The sequence below is a fragment of the Camelina sativa genome, chromosome 1 (assembly GCF_000633955.1).
Source record: "Camelina sativa cultivar DH55 chromosome 1, Cs, whole genome shotgun sequence".
Classification (NCBI taxonomy): domain Eukaryota; kingdom Viridiplantae; phylum Streptophyta; class Magnoliopsida; order Brassicales; family Brassicaceae; genus Camelina; species Camelina sativa.
Window position 1 is genome coordinate 1,957,932 of NC_025685.1, and position 22,843 is coordinate 1,980,774.

General features: G+C 38.3%; 3 protein-coding genes across 4 annotated transcripts; all 3 read right to left on the reverse strand.

Annotated features, from left to right (window-relative positions):
- LOC104715076 lies at positions 230–12,083 on the reverse strand. Its single transcript, XM_010432543.2, has 28 exons — positions 11,934–12,083; positions 11,459–11,601; positions 11,094–11,182; positions 10,386–10,509; positions 9,237–9,878; positions 8,779–9,147; positions 8,594–8,698; positions 8,320–8,502; positions 7,993–8,134; positions 7,727–7,908; positions 7,557–7,642; positions 7,408–7,456; positions 6,884–6,950; positions 6,305–6,786; positions 6,105–6,204; positions 5,723–5,856; positions 5,449–5,516; positions 5,138–5,354; positions 4,830–5,045; positions 4,576–4,731; positions 4,450–4,503; positions 4,160–4,368; positions 3,956–4,019; positions 3,372–3,694; positions 2,840–3,023; positions 736–2,742; positions 567–638; positions 230–447 (listed from the first exon to the last, which is right to left on the reverse strand). Exons 2-28 carry the CDS (start codon positions 11,531–11,533, stop codon positions 427–429), a joined length of 6,420 nt encoding a protein of 2,139 aa, XP_010430845.1. The 5' UTR covers positions 11,534–11,601; positions 11,934–12,083; the 3' UTR covers positions 230–426.
- Positions 14,950–16,369, reverse strand: LOC104715142 (secreted acidic protein 2-like). The gene is made up of 2 exons (XM_010432598.2): positions 15,288–16,369; positions 14,950–15,190 (listed from the first exon to the last, which is right to left on the reverse strand). Exons 1-2 carry the CDS (start codon positions 15,759–15,761, stop codon positions 15,026–15,028), a joined length of 639 nt encoding a protein of 212 aa, XP_010430900.1. The 5' UTR covers positions 15,762–16,369; the 3' UTR covers positions 14,950–15,025.
- LOC104715202 (nuclear transcription factor Y subunit A-2) lies at positions 16,405–18,518 on the reverse strand. 2 transcript variants are annotated; one of them, XM_010432678.2, is made up of 5 exons: positions 18,262–18,518; positions 17,591–17,795; positions 17,179–17,273; positions 16,864–17,082; positions 16,405–16,770 (listed from the first exon to the last, which is right to left on the reverse strand). In XM_010432678.2, the coding sequence occupies exons 2-5, from the start codon at positions 17,793–17,795 to the stop codon at positions 16,405–16,407; spliced, it is 885 nt and encodes a 294-aa protein (XP_010430980.1). In that variant the 5' UTR covers positions 18,262–18,518. The 2 variants fall into 2 exon arrangements, with proteins under 2 accessions (XP_010430980.1, XP_010430951.1); XM_010432649.2 differs by having other exon boundaries at positions 17,591–17,854; positions 18,262–18,517.

The window sequence follows — 22,843 nt, forward strand, 5'->3', positions numbered from 1 at the left end:
GTTGGGTCACTTAGTGGGGTCGTTTTCAAATGTTCTTTTGGGCTTTCAGGCCTCTTCAAGGTTTCATGATTTGAGTTACTGTAATTCGTTCGATTAGTAGTATTGTTATCGTGTGCGTTGTTGTTACATTAAAGGATTGTAAATGTAAGATTATTAAGTCCTCAATGTGTGTTACTTCCCTATTCAAGTCTTTATATGCTCTTGCCTTGTACAGGCTTGTTGCCAAGACTAGACCTTGAAAGAAGAGTCACTCTTCTTACTAATGTACATGAATATGACTAAACAACAACAGAAAGCGATACCTATTACCGCTTTTGTTTACATATCAAAGGAAACAATGTACATGTTATTTAACATTACAGAAACAGAAAAGCAACTTGTAAGCAAAAAGGGATGTATTTGCTGAAAAGTCTCTTTCTTCTCCTCTCATAGCTGCCCAAGTTTTTCCTGTCACAACCAACAAGAATAAACACATTTCAGTTTAAAACTCTACAAGAAACACACTTAAGGTTGATGATACAAAAAGCACATAAAAATAAGTAAACAAATCGATTTAGAAAAACAACCTGAAGCATCTGCATTAACTTCGGATGTTGTTCCAGAAGCTGACACAGCTTCTCGCGGTCACTCAATAGAGACTGCAGAGGATTTTTAAGAATTATGGTGAGCTGTGGCACATAATACTATTAAACGAAGCAGATCAGTGTATCATTACCAAGAGTGTGGATTACAAACCTGAATGGCTTCAGGGGACTTGAAGTAATCATGTAATGACATTCCAGATTCTTGTTGCTGGGAAGTCCCAGCTCCTTGCTGACCTTGTACAGCATGATGATGTGGCTGTTGCTGCACCTGAGATATCTCTTGTTGTTGAAGAGGGTGGTAGTAAGGCTGGACTTGCGCCTGTTGCATCATCTGCATCTGATGCATTGGAACCTGAAATGGGTTTTGCATTGATACTCCTTGCTCTGATGGTTGAGATATCTGTATGGGTGGTCTAACATGCTGAGGAGGCTGCATAGGGCGCTGTAACTGTGAAAGCTGCATCGATGGCAGCTGAGGGATGGACTGTTGATTGAGTGATTGAGGAATGGAGGGAACCGACAACATAGTTTGCTGCTTATCACCTCCTTGATGCGAAGGATTTCCATAGAATGGCACAGGGAGAGATGACGGCCTGCTAAAATTATGGGATGACATTATATTGGGGGGAGGATAAGAGGTCATTCCGGTACCTGGAACAGATAGATTGCTAGACTGATGATCAGTCGCCGGACCACTCTGTTGTTGTTCAGCGGTACCTGCCTGGTTGTATCCAAAAGATTGAACTGTAGATGTCCTTGGTGGTAACGAGGCATATGGGTTAGATGAGTATTGGGGAATTGCTGAAGGGAGCGGTGGCATAAGCCGGATGGGTCCTCCTGAAGACTGTGTTCCATGATTTACAAACGGGGAGGATTGATTAGAATGAGAATCAGAAGAATGTGGTATCACAGGTGAGACTGACGGAGGCGGCACTAGAGGTAAAGGAGGCTGGTTTGGCATCATTTTCTGTTCATAAACCCCCCGACCACTGAATCCACCATGAATATGGCCCGTATGTTGCTGACTAGTCTTTGAATAGAATCCCTGGGGACCCACTCTAGGATCAATCAAATTTTGTCCTGATGATCCTGGCATGTTGTAAGCAGGTACAAACCCAGATTCAGATATGCCAGCGGTCTTCAGAGCGGTCATTTTCTTTGATTCGTCTGCTTGCTCAACAAATTTTCTGTCAGAAGTAATGCTTGGTTCACGAATCAACGACATCTCAGGGCGTGAAACTGAAATCCTTGATGAAAACTCGCTCTGAGCGTTTTCATCAACATTAGATGCCACAGGTGTGCCCATGTGAGAGAACTGACTACTTCCATTTGCATCACTCTCGGTTTCTTCAACAATGGAGTGAGGAGAGTTTTGTTCAACCATGACGGGAGCAGGCTGCATAAGGTTCTCATCAGGCTGAAGAAAGGGTAACTTGTCATCAGGTCCTTCACATTCCTCACCATCAAAAACTATATCTATTCCTTGTAGATCATCATCAGGATCGGCTTTGAATTGTTTTGGTTTACCTGCAACTTTTTCAGTATCTCTAGCAGGAGTAGGATTTTTCACTTGCACAACAGCCTCTCCAACCACAATGGTGGAGGCATTTTGGCCTCGTTCTCTCTGTCTGGCCATAAACTCATCAACATGAATAGATGGAGGTCTACCACTGCTAGATCCTGCTCGTGAAATGGTTATTGCATTAGAATTACCAGCTGTATCAACACTCCTTTCCCTAGCAACATAATCATCTACATGCATAGAGGGAGGCCTGCTGGTATTCGGCCTGCGCTGCCTAAAGCTATCTCTAGATGGACGAGCAGGAGGAAGGGATACAGAATTCAACCCCCGTTGAACTGAACTTTGGGTCGGTATGTCAACAGAAGAGTTTTCGCCTTTGGCACGCCTGCTAGAGCTCTCCAAAGTTGGTGGTTTCCTTTTCGCAGGGAGAGATGACTGGGGCAGACGCTCAGGTAATGTTTCTGGACATTCCCACCAGAACTTGTCTTCAAGTCCTCTTTGATAGAGATCATCCTCAATGTTTTCAGACTCCAAATCAACCATATCAAAATTCCCAGGAGAAACAAGAACACCTTTGCAGGAGATAATATCATCAATATTCCCGTCTTTTAGCAACGACAGCAACGACCGAGATGCCTTCAAATCCACAAATAGAATACGGAAGTCAGTGCTAAGAGGAAATCAACAAAAGAAGTGGATGATGCAAGAAAAGAGTGGATGAGGTAGTCCGTACCTCATGCAAATAGGGTTTCGTCTCAGCTGTTACTGAACTATCAGATCCCATAGTCACTGAACTCAACAGTGTCACCATTTGTTCAATCAAACCAATGGTTTCCTCTCTAAAAGTGTCTGTACCACTATACTCACTTGGAAGGCCAAAAAGGGATTTAAGTCCTGCAACCTTCTTCGAGTCCAAACTGCGAAAATGAAGAAAATTAGACTACAGAGAATTTAATTAATGTGTTAAATATATATGTAAAAGGAATGGTTTGATATACTAGTTGGAACCATTTAAATGTAAACAGCATGTCTTCTGCTTGTTAATTTTTAGGCTTATATTAATTGAACAAAACCAGATTAACTAAACTGTATGCATGCACCAACTTAAACTAAAAGGCATTGGCAGACATTATGTTTCTATCCACATACGTAGTGAAGATGGCCATACAAGGACACGTCGCCTATCAAAGTTATTAAATCCTATCAAATTTGTCCTGTATTGGGTGAGCAGAAATTTAGTAGATTATGAAGAGTATGGGAGTCACCTTTCACCATCAAGGCATAATCTGATGGAGCCCACGCTCAGAACGTTTACTGCCTTAATTGCAAGACTAGAGGACCCATCTTTTGAATTAACTGAGTTCAATAACTTGATCCAGCAAGACAGAAAAGGGGGATTCTTCTTCATTTCTAGTTGATTGAGACTCATACTACTAGTGTCACACCACCTTTCAGCAGATACAGGTTCTTCGGCCCCAGAAAACAGATGAAGCAAAAGTGAAACCAGACCATTTTGACCTTCACCACATGAGACCAGGTCTTTGAAAGCGCAAAGACAAGATAATAGCTCATTGCCAACAGGCAACACCTGTAAAAAGAAAATCATTCTTCGTAATCATATTTTAATAAGAAAATATTACAAAGATATCTCTTAGAAGAGCTCATCAATATTTCAGAATCTATTGCCACAAACAAACAATCATAATTTACAACCCATAGCATATTAGATGCAGCAATTTTACCATGTTTCCATAGGGACGAGGCGAGCAACATAAGAAGAACACAAACATAATTATATCTGGAAATTGATAAACATAGATCACTACAATGTCGACAAAATTTAATATACCTGACAGAACTTCAGCACAAAGGGAAAAATCAATGCACAATCTTTTGCACTCAAACTGGCCAATCTGTGCAAGTTAATATAAATACAAAATCGATTAGATATAAATGTAATATAGATAACGTAATCCTAGTACAATTAGGTTCCGTGTTATAAACGCACCCAAAAATGGTAACGTTAAGCAATCCTGCAGAAAAAAAGACTTACAGCTCTTTTTTCTGACAGCACGAGAGAGGCACTTGTGAATCGCATAGTAGTGAGATTGATCTGAATGCTGGAATACACCACTGAATCACACTAGACTCGGACACAATTCCATACTCAAGAACCCTGTTTTCACTTGGATAAGTGGCATCATAACATCTTTCCAGAACTTCCACAAGCAGTTGAACAATACCCTCCTCTAACAGTAATCCCTAAAGTGAATAAATTTCAGGTGAATAAGAAACAAACAAAAAAAGTGAAGGAATACTATGACATAAGGCAAAGAGTATGACCTTCGCATGCGGATGCTCTAATAAACTAGCCAGAAAGTTAAGATATCGGTAGACCTGAAAGAAAGTAATGAGACTGGTTAGGAGCAGCAGTAAATAGATAGCGAGCTAGAGAGGCCGAACAAACACCATATAAGCTTCAGTGTCTCTTGTTGATGACTGATCCAAAATACCATCTCTGATAGATGAAAATATGGGCCGCAGAAGGATAGAAGCATGTTCAACCCTTTGACATGCAATACGAACTACGAAAACCCGAAGCATATCCTGAATGACCACCAATGCCTGTTGAAGAATAAGACAAAATACATATCATGCTGGATAGATGATAACAAAAGCAAAAGCAGCAGACACTGGAGCTAACTAGGTATAGAAGAACATACAGATACTGCATGATGTTGGATAATCTTTGCAATCTTGTCAAGATTAGGTGTTAAATGGTTTATCAGTTTTTCAAGTGGACCAGGCTCCAGATACCAGTTGATCTGTTTCTCCTTCTGTGGACCCATCAATGTCCCAACCGCCAACTTTCTGAGACCACTTAATAAGGGCATGCCACTCTTCCAAAACCAGACTCCTTCTTCGGGGAGAATATCACTCTTGCAATGAGAAATCAACGAAGAATAAAGTATAAGATAATATATGGAAATATATGTTGAAAATAATTAGTGGAAGTGTAAGATTTCCATACTAGAATGCAGAGGAAACTACAGGTCTCCTTTGGACCCAAGGCATGAACAGAGGACGTCTGGACACCCGAAAGAAGAGTGTGGAATAGCCCAGGAATCCATCCATAAACTGGCCAGCAGACAAGGGCGGACACAATGAGGTGGCACACTGCTCCAAAGCCAAGAGCAGAGTCCGGATAATGGGAGGACAAGTCAGCTGCACAAGCAGCTAGCTTCGGGCTGGAAAGAAAACAAGCCATTGTGGCTCAAAGCTTAACTTTGCTTAAAACATACATGTGATTTATACTATTAAAACAAAAGACAAGTAACTCACCTGACTTCCCGATGTAGCCTTAGGAGTGCCTTCATCAGTTTGGTGTTTCTATACTGCTCCTTAGTTCCCTTTAGACAGTAAAGACAATGTCAATGACCAGAGGGGATAATGAAGACGCATAATCCCGCAATTATAGAGTCTCAACAAAGTAAGGTAAAGGCAAAAGTTCAGAAGCTATGGCTTTTGAGAGAAGAGATTAATCAAATTTATTCCGCAGAATCAAATCATTTGTTGATACATGATGAAGAAACTAATAATGTTTAAAGCAACAGACCTGTAGTCTTTGCAGAACAGATATCAAAAGGACAAGGGAAGGAATTAACAAGTCCACCAAGCTTTGCTCACGATTACGTTCAGACAAAAAGTCAGAAATAGAACTGCATCCATGATCGTCATCGACCAGATAATCTGCTTAGTACAAAACAAAAGAACTAGTTGAGTGTCCCCTATAATCATCAAACGATTGATGAAAAATAACTGAAAACGTCGTGAACCTATAAGAAAGTTCTTAAAAGAATAAATAGAAAAAACGGTTATCCAGTCAGTGGGTGATTTAAACTCTTCCCAGCATCTCTTATCATCAGTCTAAATCTGAGAGTCAAATGGTAGCAGCAATAGAGGAGTTATATAAAACCATAGAATAGACAGTAGTTTACCATAAATATTCGAGGACCTCTCAAACATGAAGCTGCAGTTGACCAAGATAGCATACACCACTGTAACCGCACCCTCGTCATATAAAGCAGCAGCAACAGTCTGTACAAAGCACAGCATTTCAGAACACTTAAATTAGAAGACTACAACATCTAAAAGAAAAAGTAATTTCTGGACAAAATTATGGGGAAAGATAACATACTAAATTATCTGAAATCAGCGCTAAAATCCGGAGTGCTGTTGTCAACTGCGAAATTGATGAATCAGAAAGGTTAACACCTTCAAAAGATTTCTCAAAGATAACTTTTCCAAGATTATCTAGCACGTTCATCTCAGAGACATTTGTTGATTCTCCAGCACCATTCTCAGCCGGTGTTAAATCCAGTCCAAGGATGCTTGATGATGATAATTGGGCGTCCCCTCCAGAAGCCAGGACAGCAGCATAACGTAAAAGCCCAACTACACCATGTTTGTGATAAACTACACCCGCATCAATCCACTTAAGTAATCGTGTAGGGGCATCCTTTCGATTAGAACCACCGAGTGACAAAGTATGCAAGGCCTTATGAAGGACTGGGGCATGTTCAATCCAAGCATGCAAGCATGATGCAGTTGAATCAGAGACTATGACCTCAAAAATCTCAGCAGCTGAGTGACATATTGCTAGATTAAGCGGTGAAATTCCTGAAATGAGAATGTTAAACAAGTAAGGGGTTTTGAAAGAAGATAACCAAGAGACTACGCCAGGGTAGTAAATTCAGAGATAAAGCAGCAACGATACCACTATTTTCAACTGCTGGCTCCATATCCTTGGCTGAATGCAAAGCTTCAATCAAGACTGCTAAAGCCTAAAATAGAACAATAAAGTATTTTAGTGAAAGCCACGAGTATCCCTACTTCAATACAAAATGCACCACTCAGAATAGGTGATTTAACAATAATGAATTAGAACACTAACAGATTTTGCACAAGAAACAAAGAGATTAACAATTTGGTAATAGTCAAAAATTATGTGACCATCACAGGAGACAACAGATGCAACATTTTCGTCCACTAATCTCCCTGAAAGCTCCCATTATAACCAAAGGTTTAAATTTCGTGAAGGTAGCTAAAAGCACTACCAAACACATGATTTTTCAAACAATCACCATAAAATGTTTTACCATTTATCAGCTTCAGAAGCAAAGGAGGAGAAGAAAATGAGAATTATGAATTCTTTCCAGACAAGTTTATCATAGATTGCGAGAAACCACGATGAAGAAAAAGCGCAGAAGTATATTCTTTTTCTTGGTACCAGATTCATACCTCTGGAAAAACACCTAGTGTCAATAAAGCTTCACGTCCACAATCAGACCTACACTTGCAGAATGCGTACCAGTTAATTTCAAATGAAAACAGAGACAAACAAAAGCAGAATTTGGCACACCAAGACATGGCATCAAAATATTTGTCACCTAGAAACATCACGCAATTCCCATAAAATCCATAGAAATTCTTCTGTTTGTTGTGTCGACTTGAGCAAACGATCTACCGCACTCACCTGAATGAAGTATATAAGAAATAGTAGGATACAAGTATAAATCTACGCATGTAAAGCATGTGCCCAATGGTAAAGTGAACCCACCACCCTCAAATGCATCTCAAGATTAATTCCAATTTCCAGTAAGCTGCAAGTAAAACCCTTGGATATTAAAATTGAAGCATAGTGGAGAGGGACACACTCCTCCTTGTTCAGATCGACAGATCCCTTCAGAGATTGTATTATTGTAGCAGTCAATTGAGGATGATGTAGCAAAAAGCTCAATCCTGGAAAACAGAAGATACATGATGTATTACAACTCTAATGCACATAATCAAGTCTATTATAGTGGGTAAGTTAAGTAAGAATACCTGTGCGTGAAAACATAAATGAAAGAATTATGTTGCCAATAAACATTGCAATATCAGTAAACACATCCATAATATCTCCAACTTTAGAATGCAATCCAGGCATTGAGAGAAGTGCTGCTGACAAAGGAAGAAAACCCCGCTCCTGTGCATTGTCAGACGCTTCAAGTAAGGTTTATTAATTAGAATACCCTCTACAAAAATTTGTGACATAACAAGAAGTGGAAATGATAATTCCATTCTGACACGCAACATATTTAGTAAATGTTTTAGCAACTAAAATAGTGCTTAATTGTCTATGTCAAAGACTAATTTAACCTAAAGATTTACCTTCAGAAGTGCCAGCATGTGCGAATCAATTCCAGAGCTATAAAAGGGGCATGCCCATGAAGCAGTTAGTTTACTCGTGGCTTTGTATGACAACCACCCTTCAGAATTATCAGAGACCAAACTTCTTTCTGCGTAGGCTGATGGTGATGGATCTTCGACTGATCCAAGTGACTTCATCAGCTTCTGAATTGATATTCAGCAGTAACACCAGTTAAAAATGTAAAATGGTTGGTTTACTGATTGTAAAAGCGAGAAATTACAAGCAGGAAGAAACCTGGAGCTTTTGAAGTTGTGACTTAGCATCCGATAGCGAATCCAGATTATGAGTTGCAGCCCCATGAGAATTGGAGAGACCTTCCAGTGCTGACAGCACTGCAAACTGATGGACAGAATATTAGTAACAATTTTAACATAAAGGGCCTATCAATAATGCCAGCAAAATCTTAATATGGAGAGTACCTCATATCTTGATATAACCTCGTAAATTCTCAAACGACGAAGAATATAAATTGCAAGAGAGGCAATCTCATGGCACGGTTTCTGCATAAGTAATTTCAAAAGAAGACAGTAGCCCTCACTCTTCCCAGATGGGATGTTTCCATCCTCACGAGGCCACCAACCTAAAAATCCTTCACACCCAACTGAGTGGCGTGTAGCCTGCTCTACAACTCCAAGTAACAGCAAGGTAATGGTGGTAGAATTCTGAAGATCATGACCAAACAAATATACAAGTCGATCTATCCCACCCGAATTGACAAATTGGAGGCAGCCTTCTCGACCAGAGCATAATAAAAATGCCAAACTTAAACCTAAAAGAGTGGCTTTTCCCTGAAATGAGAAAATTAACAACAATTAACCTATTAATATTACAATTTTCTACCACCAGCGTGTGAGAGCTAAAACGAAAATGTAAATACCTTTGAAAGCTGTGGAAGGACAGTACATAAAGAATCTCTTTCAAACTGAATATATGGGCTCAACATATCAACCAATTGTTGGGAAGTAGCCAAATAAGTCTCTGATTCAAGAAAGCTGAACACTCCAAGTGCCACATCTGATTCTTGAATTTCATTGAGATCAAGAATATCTTTCTTAACCCTGTCAACTATATCATGGAATAACCCAGAATCTAGAGAACTGGCCACGGCCTGAGAATTCTTATTCTTTAAAAAGAAATCTACATTGTCTGTAACATAAGAAGAGACCCCAGACACTACCGTATCCACAAATTTATTTACTACATCATTAGTAGCTAGCTTATCAAAGACTTTTAGCAGCAGGTGCAACAATCGCTTTACTTCCACAGGCACATCTACAGCAGCCAGGGCGAGAGATACTATGTCTAGAGAGGATAGACATTCCTCTATTGTTCTGTTAACTGAGTGCAAGACCAATGGCAAGTCCTCAAGATTACCCTCAGTGGAACTCACAATATCAGTTACAGAACGACCTTCAAGAATGATATTGTACTGCCCCAAATCTTTCACAATGTTCCCATAGACGATCAAGCTCAAACTCCGATAGCTACCTCTAACCACCAGATGGTTTGTTACAACAGCCTACAATTTTGATGAGAACAATTTAAATTTTAAGAGTACCCAAAAGTAATGCGAGGAACTGAAACCTGCAAATAGGAATGATTGACAACTTTTCTGATAGCATAGAGGGAGACTGAACGTATGACACACAAGATGGCATAATAAAAGGTATTCAATACTCTAAAGTCCTCTCCTTCCCAACCCAAATTAAACCCCTTACACCTACAACAACTCATTTACTCCCTCTATTATATCATAAACCTATTATCAGAAGACAAATATTTAATCTAGCTTACATATATACACATCTTTAGGGGAGTATCTACAGCTGTAAGCCATATTTCCAGCCAACAGTTATGGTAGCCAATTACTCTGGTCTACGACAGAAAACGTACGTAAGAACCATTCCCAAATGTTATTACCAGCATCAGTCGCAGATACCAAACTAATCAATCCCAACAACCGAAAAGAAATGAAAGGGAAAAGAAACAAATATCATTCTACAGATAAATCAAGTTTAGCAGTTACCTCCACTTCCAAAGGGTAGGGCGCTGATGGAGTGTAAAGAAAAGGATTACAAAGTCGCTTAAACTTTGATTCCCCTTCACATCGTACGAACACTTCCAATGCAAATGAAGGAGGTGAAGTTGCCCTAACGAAAATATTGTCAACATTTAGATAACCAGCCATAGATATCACCCACGCTCAAGAAATGTTGTCAGGTTCTAAGTCATTCACAAAGAACAGAAATCTTTAGCTGAAAAATCTAACTACAAGTGGTCCAGCTACAATATCCTTCACTAGTTTTGTTTCTAGAAGACGAATTGACCCAAAATCTAGTTTTCACTGAAAGTGACTACCACGGATGAAAAAGAACCTGAACTTTTAGAGTCTGGACATGTCAACCAAACCACTGTTTCAAAATATTATGTCTGCAAAGTTCAGTTTTTTTGTTACAGTAACAAGTGCGGGGTTTTCAGAAATTCTACACAAATTTAGGTTTCTTATCATTCTCCCTTCCATCCAGTGACAAGAAAATAGTTAATCGTGGACTGTAACATCCAAAACAAGGCTTAACATCAAAGAATCAACAGAGATCACATCTACAGAGTCGACAACATGGGACCAAGCATTCAACAAGACTTCTAATGGTGGATATTACTACTTCAAGATCCTCAATAGTTAAAGTCAAGAACGAATGTAATAATACACAGTAAAAACAAAAAAAGGACATACCCGACAAGAGAAACAGCTTGAGAAGATGAGGATGCATTCTGCTCCAAAAATTCGCAAGCTGTGATAATTACTGGCTCAGCAAATATTACCTATAAGAATTTAAAGGGAACATAAAATAAATCTTCAGTAAGCGTGAAACCAAAGAAGTAACTTGTGACATAGAATGAATGACAAACCACCATATGTACTACTTGTTCCGACCAATCCCGTACAAATAGACCGTAATACTATGAAAGCAAGCATTTTTTACGAGGTTTAAGAGACTGAGATACAACAGAACCCTAATCCAACCCCTAGAAGCTCAGCAAAAAGAACAGGGAAGCAATTCAAGTGTATTATTATCATAAACAAAAGATAGAGGTTACCTCGTCGACATATTCGTCCAATTGAGGATGAACAAAGGTCTGAGCGAACAGAACACAAGGCTCAGATCGTACCATGTCTTCTGGAATATCGTATTCCTCTTAGGTCAGCCAGTATAAAACTGATTCAGCCTAGTTGCTAACACCTGAGATTGTTAAAATTACGCCTCTGAATTAGATTAATCACACACGAAACACAACTTAAACACAAATTCAAAAAACCCATAACCCCCCACCCCAAATCGACATCACCGAGCAAAGCCCGTTTCTGAGACTGCGTGAACTTAAAAGCTTACTATGTCAACAGCAACAACTAGATCACGACGACTTAATCTATGTAAAGTAGTTGTACAAGAAAACGGAACAGTTAGGTTTAAAAATCTCTCTAGTAGGGGATCGAAACAGACCTTAGAAAAATTGCCACAAGGGGGAATGCGAAGGCAATATATGTTTAAAAGTATGAATCGAAGTAGCTTACCTGTGAATTCGAGAGAGCACGCACGGCGCAGGCCGAAGAAGAAGAAGAGGAAAAACCAAAAACGCCGTTGTTTGTATTGGGATAACCCGGCGGGGGTAGGCTCTTTTTGTTTAACCGGCGTTAAGCTTTCTAGGGTTGCCCCGGTCGGTTGGTTATGCTTAACAAAAAAAGGCTCTATCGATTTAAACCAATAAAATCAAAAATATTTGTTTATCAAATAAAATTGCTTGCTTGCCAACTAAAATATATTTTTGATCATTTTTTTTTTTTCACTTTAATTCTAAAATCAAAATATATAAACACAAGAGAAAATTCTAAAAAGAAAATATTATTTTGGAATCAAAAATTCTAAATGTTTGAGAACTTTCCATACAAACAAACACACGTTCAGTCACCTCGACGTGAAAATATACATACTCTACATCCTTGTCCAAATTACATTGTAGTAACCGTTCACATCTATTGTTCCATTCACCCTGGACTTTTTAATATACAGAGCGTGATAAAAGAAGGTTTCAGCATTGATAATTTTACTATGCTATCATGAATTCTATCTACCATGATTTTACTTTAAATTTTGTTTGGTCCTTATAACTGATTTTGGTTTATGTATGGATATGTTTGTTTTACTCATGTGTCATACATAACAAAAAGAGATCCTAGTATCCTACTACATCAAAGGAGACAACATGTCATGCTTCCAAAGTTAATAAACACAAACGCTTAATTAGTCTCTTAAGATTTATGACACAAAATACAAACACTGACAAGTGACAAGTTATTTAACTAATGTAGAGATAAGCACAGAAATCTTAGATATTGGCAACACAATAAAAGTGCTTTATTACTAAGTTGAAATGTTTAACACATTACACATACGACTTCATACTATATGATCTGGTGCGAACTCCATCCTCTCCAGACTGCATCAGCAAAGATTCCATCTTCTGTTTCTTTCTTTTACATATAAGTAAATGGCACAAAAAAAAAATTGTAAGTTAAAAGAGCATTAAAAATAAAATTTGTAAGTTAAAGGGGCACAAAAAAATATTTGTAAGCTAGAAAAGGCACAAAACAAATATATATATAAACCAAAAAAATCCAAAAAAAATTAATAAACTTTTTAATAGATTAAAGGGCATTTTTTTTTTCCAGGGACATGTAATATGTTTATGCCGGCACTGGGTTAGAGCTTCTTCCAAAAACTGGAGAGCTTTCAAATTTCTTATTTATTTTTTTTTATAACAGATATATAATTGCTTTCAAAGTCCGATCCTGTGGCTTCTTTCTAATTAAACGGAGAGATTTAAACCTAATGTCTCCGTTTCTCCCATTTCTAAGCTTCTTCCATTTGTTACATCTTGTTCTTCCCGTGGCATCTTAAACTGCATGTTTTAACCCATTTCCAAAAATCTTAATATTGTTCCCGTTTCATTGTAGAACCTTTGCATATAGATTCTCTTTGAGTTTTTTTTTTTTTTCTTTTTTTTTACGTAGATCGAAAAGTTCTAGGGCCTTGTACACTTGCACAGTTCGTACCCTTTAGAATCAGCCATGGATGATGTAAGATTAGCGTCGCTAGTGATGTATTTGAGCTCTATATGTGAATTTGACAAAGAAAGTTTAGTGCTTTCCGGGGTTTTTGAAATCTGTGGTTAAGTTGCGTTTCGTACGTCTCTGATTACTGTGAATGTGGTGTGTTTTGACGGAAAAATCCTATAATTTTGATCGAATCCCCTGTGTAGTTTGCATATACATCATGAGAAACCGACGAGGCTGGGTGATGTCGCTTAGCTAGTAATGTTTTTGAGCTCTATATGGGAGCTAGGACTGTCAGGTGATAGATAAGAAATTATTTTTGAGCAGGAGCCGGTTGAAGAGGTAACCGAAGACGACGTGGTGGAGATTCACGCGTAAGACGTCATGGAGACGTTATGGTGATCAAATGGAGACACCAAGCACTAAAGGAGGATGCTTACCTCTTAAAAAAATGTAGCATAAACCGGTTGATAAGATAACTGAAGAAGACGTTTCACGCACGAGACGTCACAGAGACGTCAATCTGATGGTGTTCAAAGGAAGAAACTAAGCAAAAAAGAAAAAGGAGCTGCTTACCTAAGAGAGAAAAGGGAGAAGCAGCCACTTGCAAAAGGGAAAGGGAATATCCAAGTGATGACAAGCCAAGGAGAGAAGATCATCAAAAAGGTATTTCTTGTGCCGGATTTAGCAAGAAATTTTTGAAGAGTTAATCAAAGGAAGACACCAAGCAAGAAAGGAAGCTGAGTTCACGCACAGATTTGGTGAAAGGGTTCACGCCCAGATTTGGTGATCAAAAGGACACCAAAAGGAAAAATCAGAATGTTCACTTAGAACAAAGTGAATGGAAGAAGGTTGGAAGAACAATCGGATGAAGACGTGAGGGAAGTTCACGAAGGCGATGTAAAAAAACTTACATGGTGAAAGTTTGACGGATCCTTGGAGAAGGTTCGCAAAAAAAAACAAAACAAAAAAAAAGGTGAGAAAAAACCAAGGGTTCAAATGTGAGAAGGTGTCTGTTTTTACGAAACAGAAGAAAGCTTCTGAGCAAAAAAGGTGTGATGTTTTGAGAAAGAAAATCACACTGAGCAACAGCCTGTGTGAAAGAAAAAGAGAAAGCTCTAACCAGAGGGAGAGATGATGTCATTAATTACCTGGAAACAGAGAAGTTCATTAAGCACAACAAGGTTGGAAGAACGTTGAAGCAAGATTGGAGTTAGCTGGAAACTCAATTAAGGGGGAGTGTTGGTCGATAATTGAGTTTCAGAGTCGCAACGTATAAGTCGTGACGTTTTGGTTTGTGACGTTTCATCCAAGAGTCGCAAGGACAAAGAGACACAACTCATTATGATCTAGTGTCAGTTTGTTTTCTATATAAATCAGTTTTGTCGTTGATGTATGAAACAAGTTTCATGTAAATAAATATTTCAGTTTCGTTCTCTTGTCTTCTCGAAGGAGAAGAGACAAAGTCTCTTGCTCTGTTTCTTTCCTTCTTCCTCTCAATATTCCAACAGTAGCCTGTATGTACGTATAGACAAGAGAACAAAATGTTATAACTAATAAACCTTGTCTTTGTTGTATCTTTGGAGACAGAGACAAGCCATCTCTACAAAGTACTCGCCGTAGGTTTGGTCGAAACCCGCATCCAAATCCAAATTAGGGACGACTTTGTAATCAGAGTAATTGTACATTGACCAAAGCTCAGTCTCCACATAAAACCCCTAAAAGTCAAATGCAGGCACACCATGTAGTCAAGATTTACTCTTTTATCTAGCTCTAACAAATTGCACTCACTTGAGTTCAAGTTCAATACGTTACCTTATTCTCGATGAGCTGACGCTTAAAGCGGCGCCATTCTTTTTCATCTTCTTCATCGGGGAACTCATCTTTATATTCAGAGGAATCGTACTCGAGACCATCGAAGCTGTCCACATCCCATTCAGGGACTTTCCACCATGTCGGATGTAAGAGCTCATCATCAGGGTTAACGTAATCAGCCTCATCGCCGCTCTCTTCATCCCCATCACCACTCTCTTCAGCCTCATCGCCGCTCTCTTCATCCCCATCGTCAGAGTCTACGTATTCATCATCGCCGCTCTCTTGATTCGCGTCGTCAGAGTCTACGTATTCATCATCGCCGCTCTTCCCAACCTGGTCAGACTCGTCCTTACGTTTTGTCAGGAAAGCAGAAGCAACAGGCGAAGATTGTGCCATAGGTTCTGTCGTTGCCTCCATCAATTTGCTCGAGTCTCCTTGTGTCGTCGTCTCGGCTACGTTTTCTTTGAGATCCATTGTCTTATTGATTATACCGCGGCAAACCCTAGACAATTGGGATTATGAGAAAACTTAAAAATCTCGTAGTTTCCTTAGTAAAACCTAATTAAATTTGAAACAGAGTTTGTTTACTCTCTATCTTTGCTGGATATGGGCGATGGATATTGAAATAATAATAAGCAAAGCAAATAATAACATAACATAGACTGGACCAAATATACAAAAACACACGTCTTGTATATGTCACACCACATAACTTAAAAGTTCTTACAGTTGTTTGAGACACACACACAACAACAGAGAGAGCTACAAAATCAGAAAATCAGAAAATCAGATAACAAGAGTGTTCTTCACACACACACACACACACACACTACTAGTTGGAACAAGTGGGTTTTAGACTTTTAGTGACCAAACCCACCATTGTTCTTCACCAGTTTTAACTACTTTTAACACTGAAGATATATTAAGGTTTTTTAACCTGCCGGCGAAGAAACCTTAACTGAGAAGAGAATGAGCCAAAGATGATTTGCCTGTTCACAGCCAATTGGATTGGCAAAAAGGAGAATCCTTTCAACCAAGAAGGAAAAAAAAAAACTCATTGTCCTTTTTGCAAGGCAAGAGTTCTCTTTTCCCACATTGACTGTGAAACGGTAAAGGATCAGGTTTTGAAATTGCAGCAGCTATTATCCATTGCTGCTGCTGCTATCCACTTGCTAGGCATTACCATGCCACCAAGAGAACGGACTGGAGAACTCAGAAAGTAGTTCATACTTGTAACTTCTGATCCCGTGACACTTAGTCCATTCGATAAGTTCATGATTCCGCTTTCCGGATGAACAACTTCAGAATTCTGAGAATTACTCTGCTGAGGCTTAGGTTGAGACTGAACCTGCTTGTTTCCATCAGCATTCTTTGCATTGTTTCCGCTTTTCTCCAAGTTCTGGCTTTTTGTGTTCAAGAATCTCCCACCGGATCCTCTAGGACGGCGCAATGCATGGAGATGGCGTGAATGATGCATATATGGCTGCAACACACATGGAATTAAAACAAACACACTAATCAGAATTCATCTGCAACAAAAATATCAAAATAGTTTCCATATTTTATAATTAATTACCTTGCGGCACCTAGTACTCAGTTTCTTCTGATCAAGAACAGCAGCAGCCTTTGCACGCGATTGACGTCGCCTTATGATTCCATGATATTGCTTTGAGTTCACATAGATGGTTCCATCTTCTGTTTCCATGTTTAGTGGAAGCATTACTCGGCTCTGAGATCCATAGGCTGAGACAACTCCATAGTATTGTTGTTCACCATAAGGATACTTTGCGTATATCTAAGCAGTGACAAAAAAATAGCATACTCAGAAACAATAAAAGGGAAATGATCAATAGGTCTCCTTGTAGATGTTTCTAAATGTGGAAACCTTTACCGATGGGTGAGTAAATCCAAGTTCCAAACTAGGCGATTGCATTGCGAAAACAGCTCCATGAGACTTTGACACAACTCTCGAACTCTTTACATCACCTAATAAATACACAATTGGAATTATTCCAAGTCAGAGCATTTATGCAGTTTAGAACCACACATGCCTAAAGAGAAAAGAAGACATTTTAGATTTTATAGTTCAGAATTTGAAGCACACCACATATCTAGGGCTTTTAATCATCTTTGTATCCTGAAGAATTTTGTATTTTAGTTTGAGACAATTTAGCTCAGATAACATTAATTCTCATATCCTAGGACTTGCCACAAAAGTCTACTGTGGACAGCTCAGATATTTTCACTAGAACCATCCATTTGAGGACATTTAAAGAGGAGACAAGACAAAAGAAGTCACTTACCAAGAGAGAAAGCTAAGTGAGTTACAGAGTTGTTCTGTTTATCTACACCTTGTTCTGTCTCTCCAGCAGATCCGACCTTAACTCCGGCGAACGAGTCAGAATCTCCGGCAAGACTCTCATGAGCCAACGGCTGAGATCCAAAAGCATTCCACCAAGAAGTCTGTGGAGCAGAGAAGAGACCTTCTCTCACAGTTTGCATAGCCATCTTTCAAAAAAGAAAAAAACTGAAAAATCGGTGTTGCCGAGAAGAAGAGAGATTTGTTTCTGCGGAAGATATAACAAAGAAAACAAGAAAAGTCAACAGAAGTTATAAGACTTGGATGTGAAATCTTTGTCTAATTTCAAACCCGATTTGGAAACTTGCAAGAAAAAAAAGAAAAAAAAGGTAAGATCTTTGGGATTGGGTATTACGCAAAACCACACGAATGACCAAACCCATATGTGAATCATCATCAAGAGACAGACTTGTTGTCTAAAGTAAGTTAAAAAAAGATTGTGAGAAACGAGAAGATAAGAGCACAAGAACTGAAATCTTTTTGAGTCCCAAATACCAAACGAACTCCAAAAAGAAGTAAATAAAAACCCCCTAAATGTTGGTCAAAATCAAACACACCAAAACCTATGTTGCGAATTCTATAAAGAATAAAGAGAAGAGACTGAGTAAAACTTACAAAGATGGTGAGTGATAGAGTAAGAGTATAGAGAGTAGAGAGAAAACTTCAGATTCCTAGGAAGAGGCAGAGAAAAGCCCAATTGTTAGGAAGCCATATCGGTTCCAAAAAAAGAAACAGAGATTCATTCACACACATGAGTAGAGAGAGAGAGAGAGAGAGGGAAGGAGAAGACAGATAGAGAGAGACTAACCAATGTATGAATTACAAGTGTGGCTCATCAACCAATCACCTTCAACTTTTATGCTACTCTGTCTTTCTTTCTATTCCTACTTTATATTTGGAAATATAATTGAAATCAAATATCAAAAACAATAGGGAATTGCTATATTATTGTGTTTATGTTAACTGTAGCGTTGGCTTGACGTGCTTTGTTTAAAAAGCTACAATGATCCCACTTTAAAACCATTTTTTTCCCATTAGGTATAAAGAGTAGTACTGTAGTAGTAGTGCTTGGGTTGTCAATTGTATCGTTTATTATTATGATTGTTGTTGTGGTCCTTGTATGCTTTTATTTTATTTTATTTTCTTTTATATACGTCATATGGGAAAAAGGATCACCACTCAAAGATTATAAATAATTAAAATTAAGTAACACTCTGACAACTTCAGCAATGACATGGCCAATATTTGCTATTTATAAAAAGCTCGTGACTCATCCCTACCAAACATAAAAAAAATAAAGTCTGTCTACCTTTGTATAATTCTGTAAATAGACCAAACATATTTTCACAATAGATACTTGTTGAGGTTGTTATTATTCTTAACTAGGTTTTCCAAGCGGTTTCACACATTGTCCTTTTGTTTCCTCTTTTGTTCATGTTTCTTTAAACAGTTCAACTTACTCTGTGAAATCGACGGTACACGTGTTATGATAGAAGTTTACAAAGACAAGCAATAAGCTCTATAAATATATTTTTTTGCAAGAAGTGTACTTATAATTTTGTAAGAGATTAAAAGTAGCTTTGCTTTTTGGTTGGGACTTAATTAATTTGGTAAATTTACAGGTTAGTTTCCTTTGACTTAATTTAACTAATTTTTTCCAGTTTTGATTATATTAGATATTGAATTGAACTTAACTAAACTTAAGTTAGTTTGAATACACAGTAAATTCTAAGAAAAATAAAGTTGAAAATCAAAATTACAATATAGTAAAAATACAGTATAGTATAGTTTAGTTGGTTAAGGTTAATGCTTGCTTTTCTTTATATGCAGTAGTGCACTAGTGAGCTTAAGCTTATCCCACTACCATACAGTATAAGCTTTTCTTTCCTCCTAAATACAATAATTAATTGAAATATGCACTGGTTAGTACGTACAATCTTCTAACAAAAATATCTACTTGCACTAATATTTAAAGCACAATCTTTTTACGGATTAGTGATATACTATTTTAGTGTAGTTAACAGAGCATATCATAAATACTGTAGCTTATTTTCAAAACTTTTTTACCCAACAATAAGATATATAAAATAATCTATTATATACTCTATGTTATAAACCACTTATCGGATGGATTCCATAATCAGGCTCATACACGGCCCGTTTATGGCTCATGTCCGTCCAAGGCCATAAGGCCCATCGGCCACATCCTTTAATCTTAGTCGGTTTAGTATTCCTAATGTAATTGGGCTTTGCCTTTGACTATATATATGTAACCTCGAGTTTATTCAATGAATAAGAACAAGAGATTCTACACTTTGAACTCTCTAATTTACAACACGTTATCAACACGATTGCCCTAAAGATCGAGCTGAGTAAAACCCTAAAACCCTAACCGTCGCCGTTCATCCTTCTTCTTCCACCTAAACCCTAAACCGCCGTCTTTCTCCTCTTTGTTCGAAACTAAATCCTATTCACGAGCAAACCTGTTCTCGTGATCAAGTTCCATCCGAAACCAGTCGAGGTTGGTTCGTGGTTCGCGGTTCCGGGGTAAGTGCAGTACGTGAGCGGTGCAAGGAGCGGTTCAAAATCTGTTCGTAGGAAAGCAATTTGCGGTTCTGTTCGAGGTTCGTGGTTCGTGGTCAAGTGATATCTGAGGTCTTTAGCTCCCAGATCAAAACTGGTCAGACCCCTTTGGTGTTAAGGTAAAATCAAAATTTTATGGGACCATATAATCGAACCTGATCTTAAAGACTATTGAACCCTAAACATGCAAGCACACAACTAACAATATTTAAGATCTCTTAATCCTATAAAACTCTAAAACCGGTCGTTTAGGATTGTTAGATTGTTTGTGAAATTGCACCAAACTTTGTCAAGCTTAAATCCGGTTGATTGTTGTTTATTGTTGCTTGATTGTTTGCTGCATAAGAACCTCTAGAACTAAACTGTTAAAAAATCGAGTTCCATAAGTGAAATATTAATCTGATTATTCTAGGATATTTAAAATATGAAACTGCATGCATCCTTGAAATTAAATCAAATTTGGCATAGATTTTTCCTTGTTTATTTTCGGCTGTTTAAGAACCCTAAACCCTAAATTAAAATCGGAACCTAGAGAAAGTCTAGTTCCCTAAATTATTTATCTTAATCCTAAGTAGAAAATGAAAAGTTAAGAAAAAGAAAATTTCTAAAAACACCTAAGAAAAGGAAATTGTTGCATGCTAGTTTCTATCTAGTTTTGTTTGTTTCCATGCATACTAAAAACCGAAAAATATATATATAAGGCAAGGCATGGTTCGGTCTTAAATACCGCATGACCTAAGTTTAATTTGATGGCATGGTTCGGTCTCAAATACCGCATGACCTATTGATTGATTGCATGGTTCGGTCTCAAATACCGCATGCTAATGATCGGTTGTCTATTTCCGTTTTATTCAGATGTCAAGGCTTAACAACTTAGACTATGCTGCCTTGAATGCTTCTGGAGAAAACTACCTGCAATGGGCATTGGACACTAAGATCATGCTAAAGTCAAAGGACTTGTTTGAATGCATTGAGGAAAATTTTAATTGTACTGACAAACAAAAGTACAAGGCCATTATGCATATGCGCCATCACCTTGTTGAGAGTCTTAAGAACAAGTACCTCATCATAGAAGATCCTCTTGACCTTTGGACAGAGCTTAAACGCAGATACGGACACCAACAGACGGTGCTCCTACCAAAGGCTCAATTTGATTGGAAAAACCTAAGGATCCATGATTACAAATCCGTGGATGAGTATAACTCAGAGCTTTTTAGGATTGTCTCACTCCTTAGGTTGTGTGGTAGTAAGGTCACCGAGAAAGAGCTACTAGAGAAGACATTGTCTACTTTTAGCTCTAACAACGTATTGCTTCAACAACAATACCGAGAAAAAGGTTTTGAAACCTATGGGGACCTAATCTCGTGTTTACTGCTAGCTGAGTAGAACAATGAGCTGTTGTTGATGAATAGTGCTATGAGACCTCCTGGTACAGCCCCATTACCAGAAGCACACAAGGTGGGTGTGGTAAAGCAAAATCCGAATGAGCCTAAGGAGCCCAAAGAGACCAACTATGTCCACAGAGAAAGATACTATGGTCGTGGCCGTGGTGGCAGAGGACGTGGTGGTCCTGGGCAATTCCAGGCTAGCCGCTTTGATGGTAATGGTCGTGGAGGCCGCGGACGTGGTGGTAAGGGCCGTGGGTCCTTTAAACCACAATCCAAGGCTAAATCTGTTTGTCACCGATGTGGTATGTCCAACCATTGGGCCAAGAATTGCAGAACACCCAAACATCTTATTGATGCATATCAAGAGATTTTGAAGAAAAACCCAGAAGCCAACTATGTGCATCTCGATGGTGAAGATGACTTCGACCATGAGAATGATGACTCACTAGCCTATGAGACTTCCGATTGTTTTAAAGAAGATAACTAATTTTATGTTATGGCCTTGGTTTAAATTCTAAGCTTTTATGCTTTATTTCGGTTTATGTATTGGATAATTATTTTGGTTTAAATTCAATGATTTTATTTCAATATTTATTTGCTTGTTTTATTAAAGTTTAAAACAAAATTATTGTCATTATAGAAATGACCGAGGATATGAGTGTACTAGTGGTGGACAGTGAATCCAGCCACACAATATTAAAAGACAAAAGATATTTCATAAACCTCATATTGAAAAGTGCCAATGTTAGTACAATTGCGGGTATAGCAAGCTTAATAGAAGGCTACGACCAAGCTCATATATTATTACCTAATGGCACACATATTGAACTAAGTGATGCCTTGTACTCACCCAACTCTAAGAGAAGCTTATTGAGCTTTAAAGACATTCGGTTGAATGGTTATCATATTGAAACAAAGGGTGAAGGTAGCAAAGAATTTCTATATATTACTGAAATTGTAAATGGACATAAGAAGGTCCTAGAGACTATACCTGCACTAGCCACTGGTCTTTACCATGCTAAGATTAACATGATAGAAGCTAACTTGGCAAAGCACAAAATGTTCAATGAACAGTTCACTCTATGGCATGACCGGCTTGGCCATCCGGGTACGAACATGATGCGTAAACTGATTAATAGTTCAAATGGGCACAACCTTAAAGAGAGAAAAGTTATCCCTAAAAATCTCACGTGTGTAGCATGTGCACAAGGGAAACTTATTATACG

Coding starts and splice junctions, on each gene's coding strand:
- LOC104715076 (XM_010432543.2), bottom strand. CDS start 11,533: ATGGTACGATCTGAGCCTTGTGTTCTGTTCGCTCAGACCTTTGTTCAT. Junction 5,517..5,722: donor CTGTTCTGCAAAGACTACAG/GTCTGTTGCTTT, acceptor TACTGTCTAAAG/GGAACTAAGGAGCAGTATAG. Junction 3,695..3,955: donor TTGTGCTGAAGTTCTGTCAG/GTATATTAAATT, acceptor TTCTTTTTACAG/GTGTTGCCTGTTGGCAATGA.
- LOC104715142 (XM_010432598.2), bottom strand. CDS start 15,761: ATGGATCTCAAAGAAAACGTAGCCGAGACGACGACACAAGGAGACTCG. Junction 15,191..15,287: donor GTCAGCTCATCGAGAATAAG/GTAACGTATTGA, acceptor TTTGACTTTTAG/GGGTTTTATGTGGAGACTGA.
- LOC104715202 (XM_010432678.2), bottom strand. CDS start 17,795: ATGGCTATGCAAACTGTGAGAGAAGGTCTCTTCTCTGCTCCACAGACT. Junction 17,274..17,590: donor TCACTTAGCTTTCTCTCTTG/GTAAGTGACTTC, acceptor TGTATTTATTAG/GTGATGTAAAGAGTTCGAGA. Junction 17,083..17,178: donor TTGGATTTACTCACCCATCG/GTAAAGGTTTCC, acceptor GTCACTGCTTAG/ATATACGCAAAGTATCCTTA.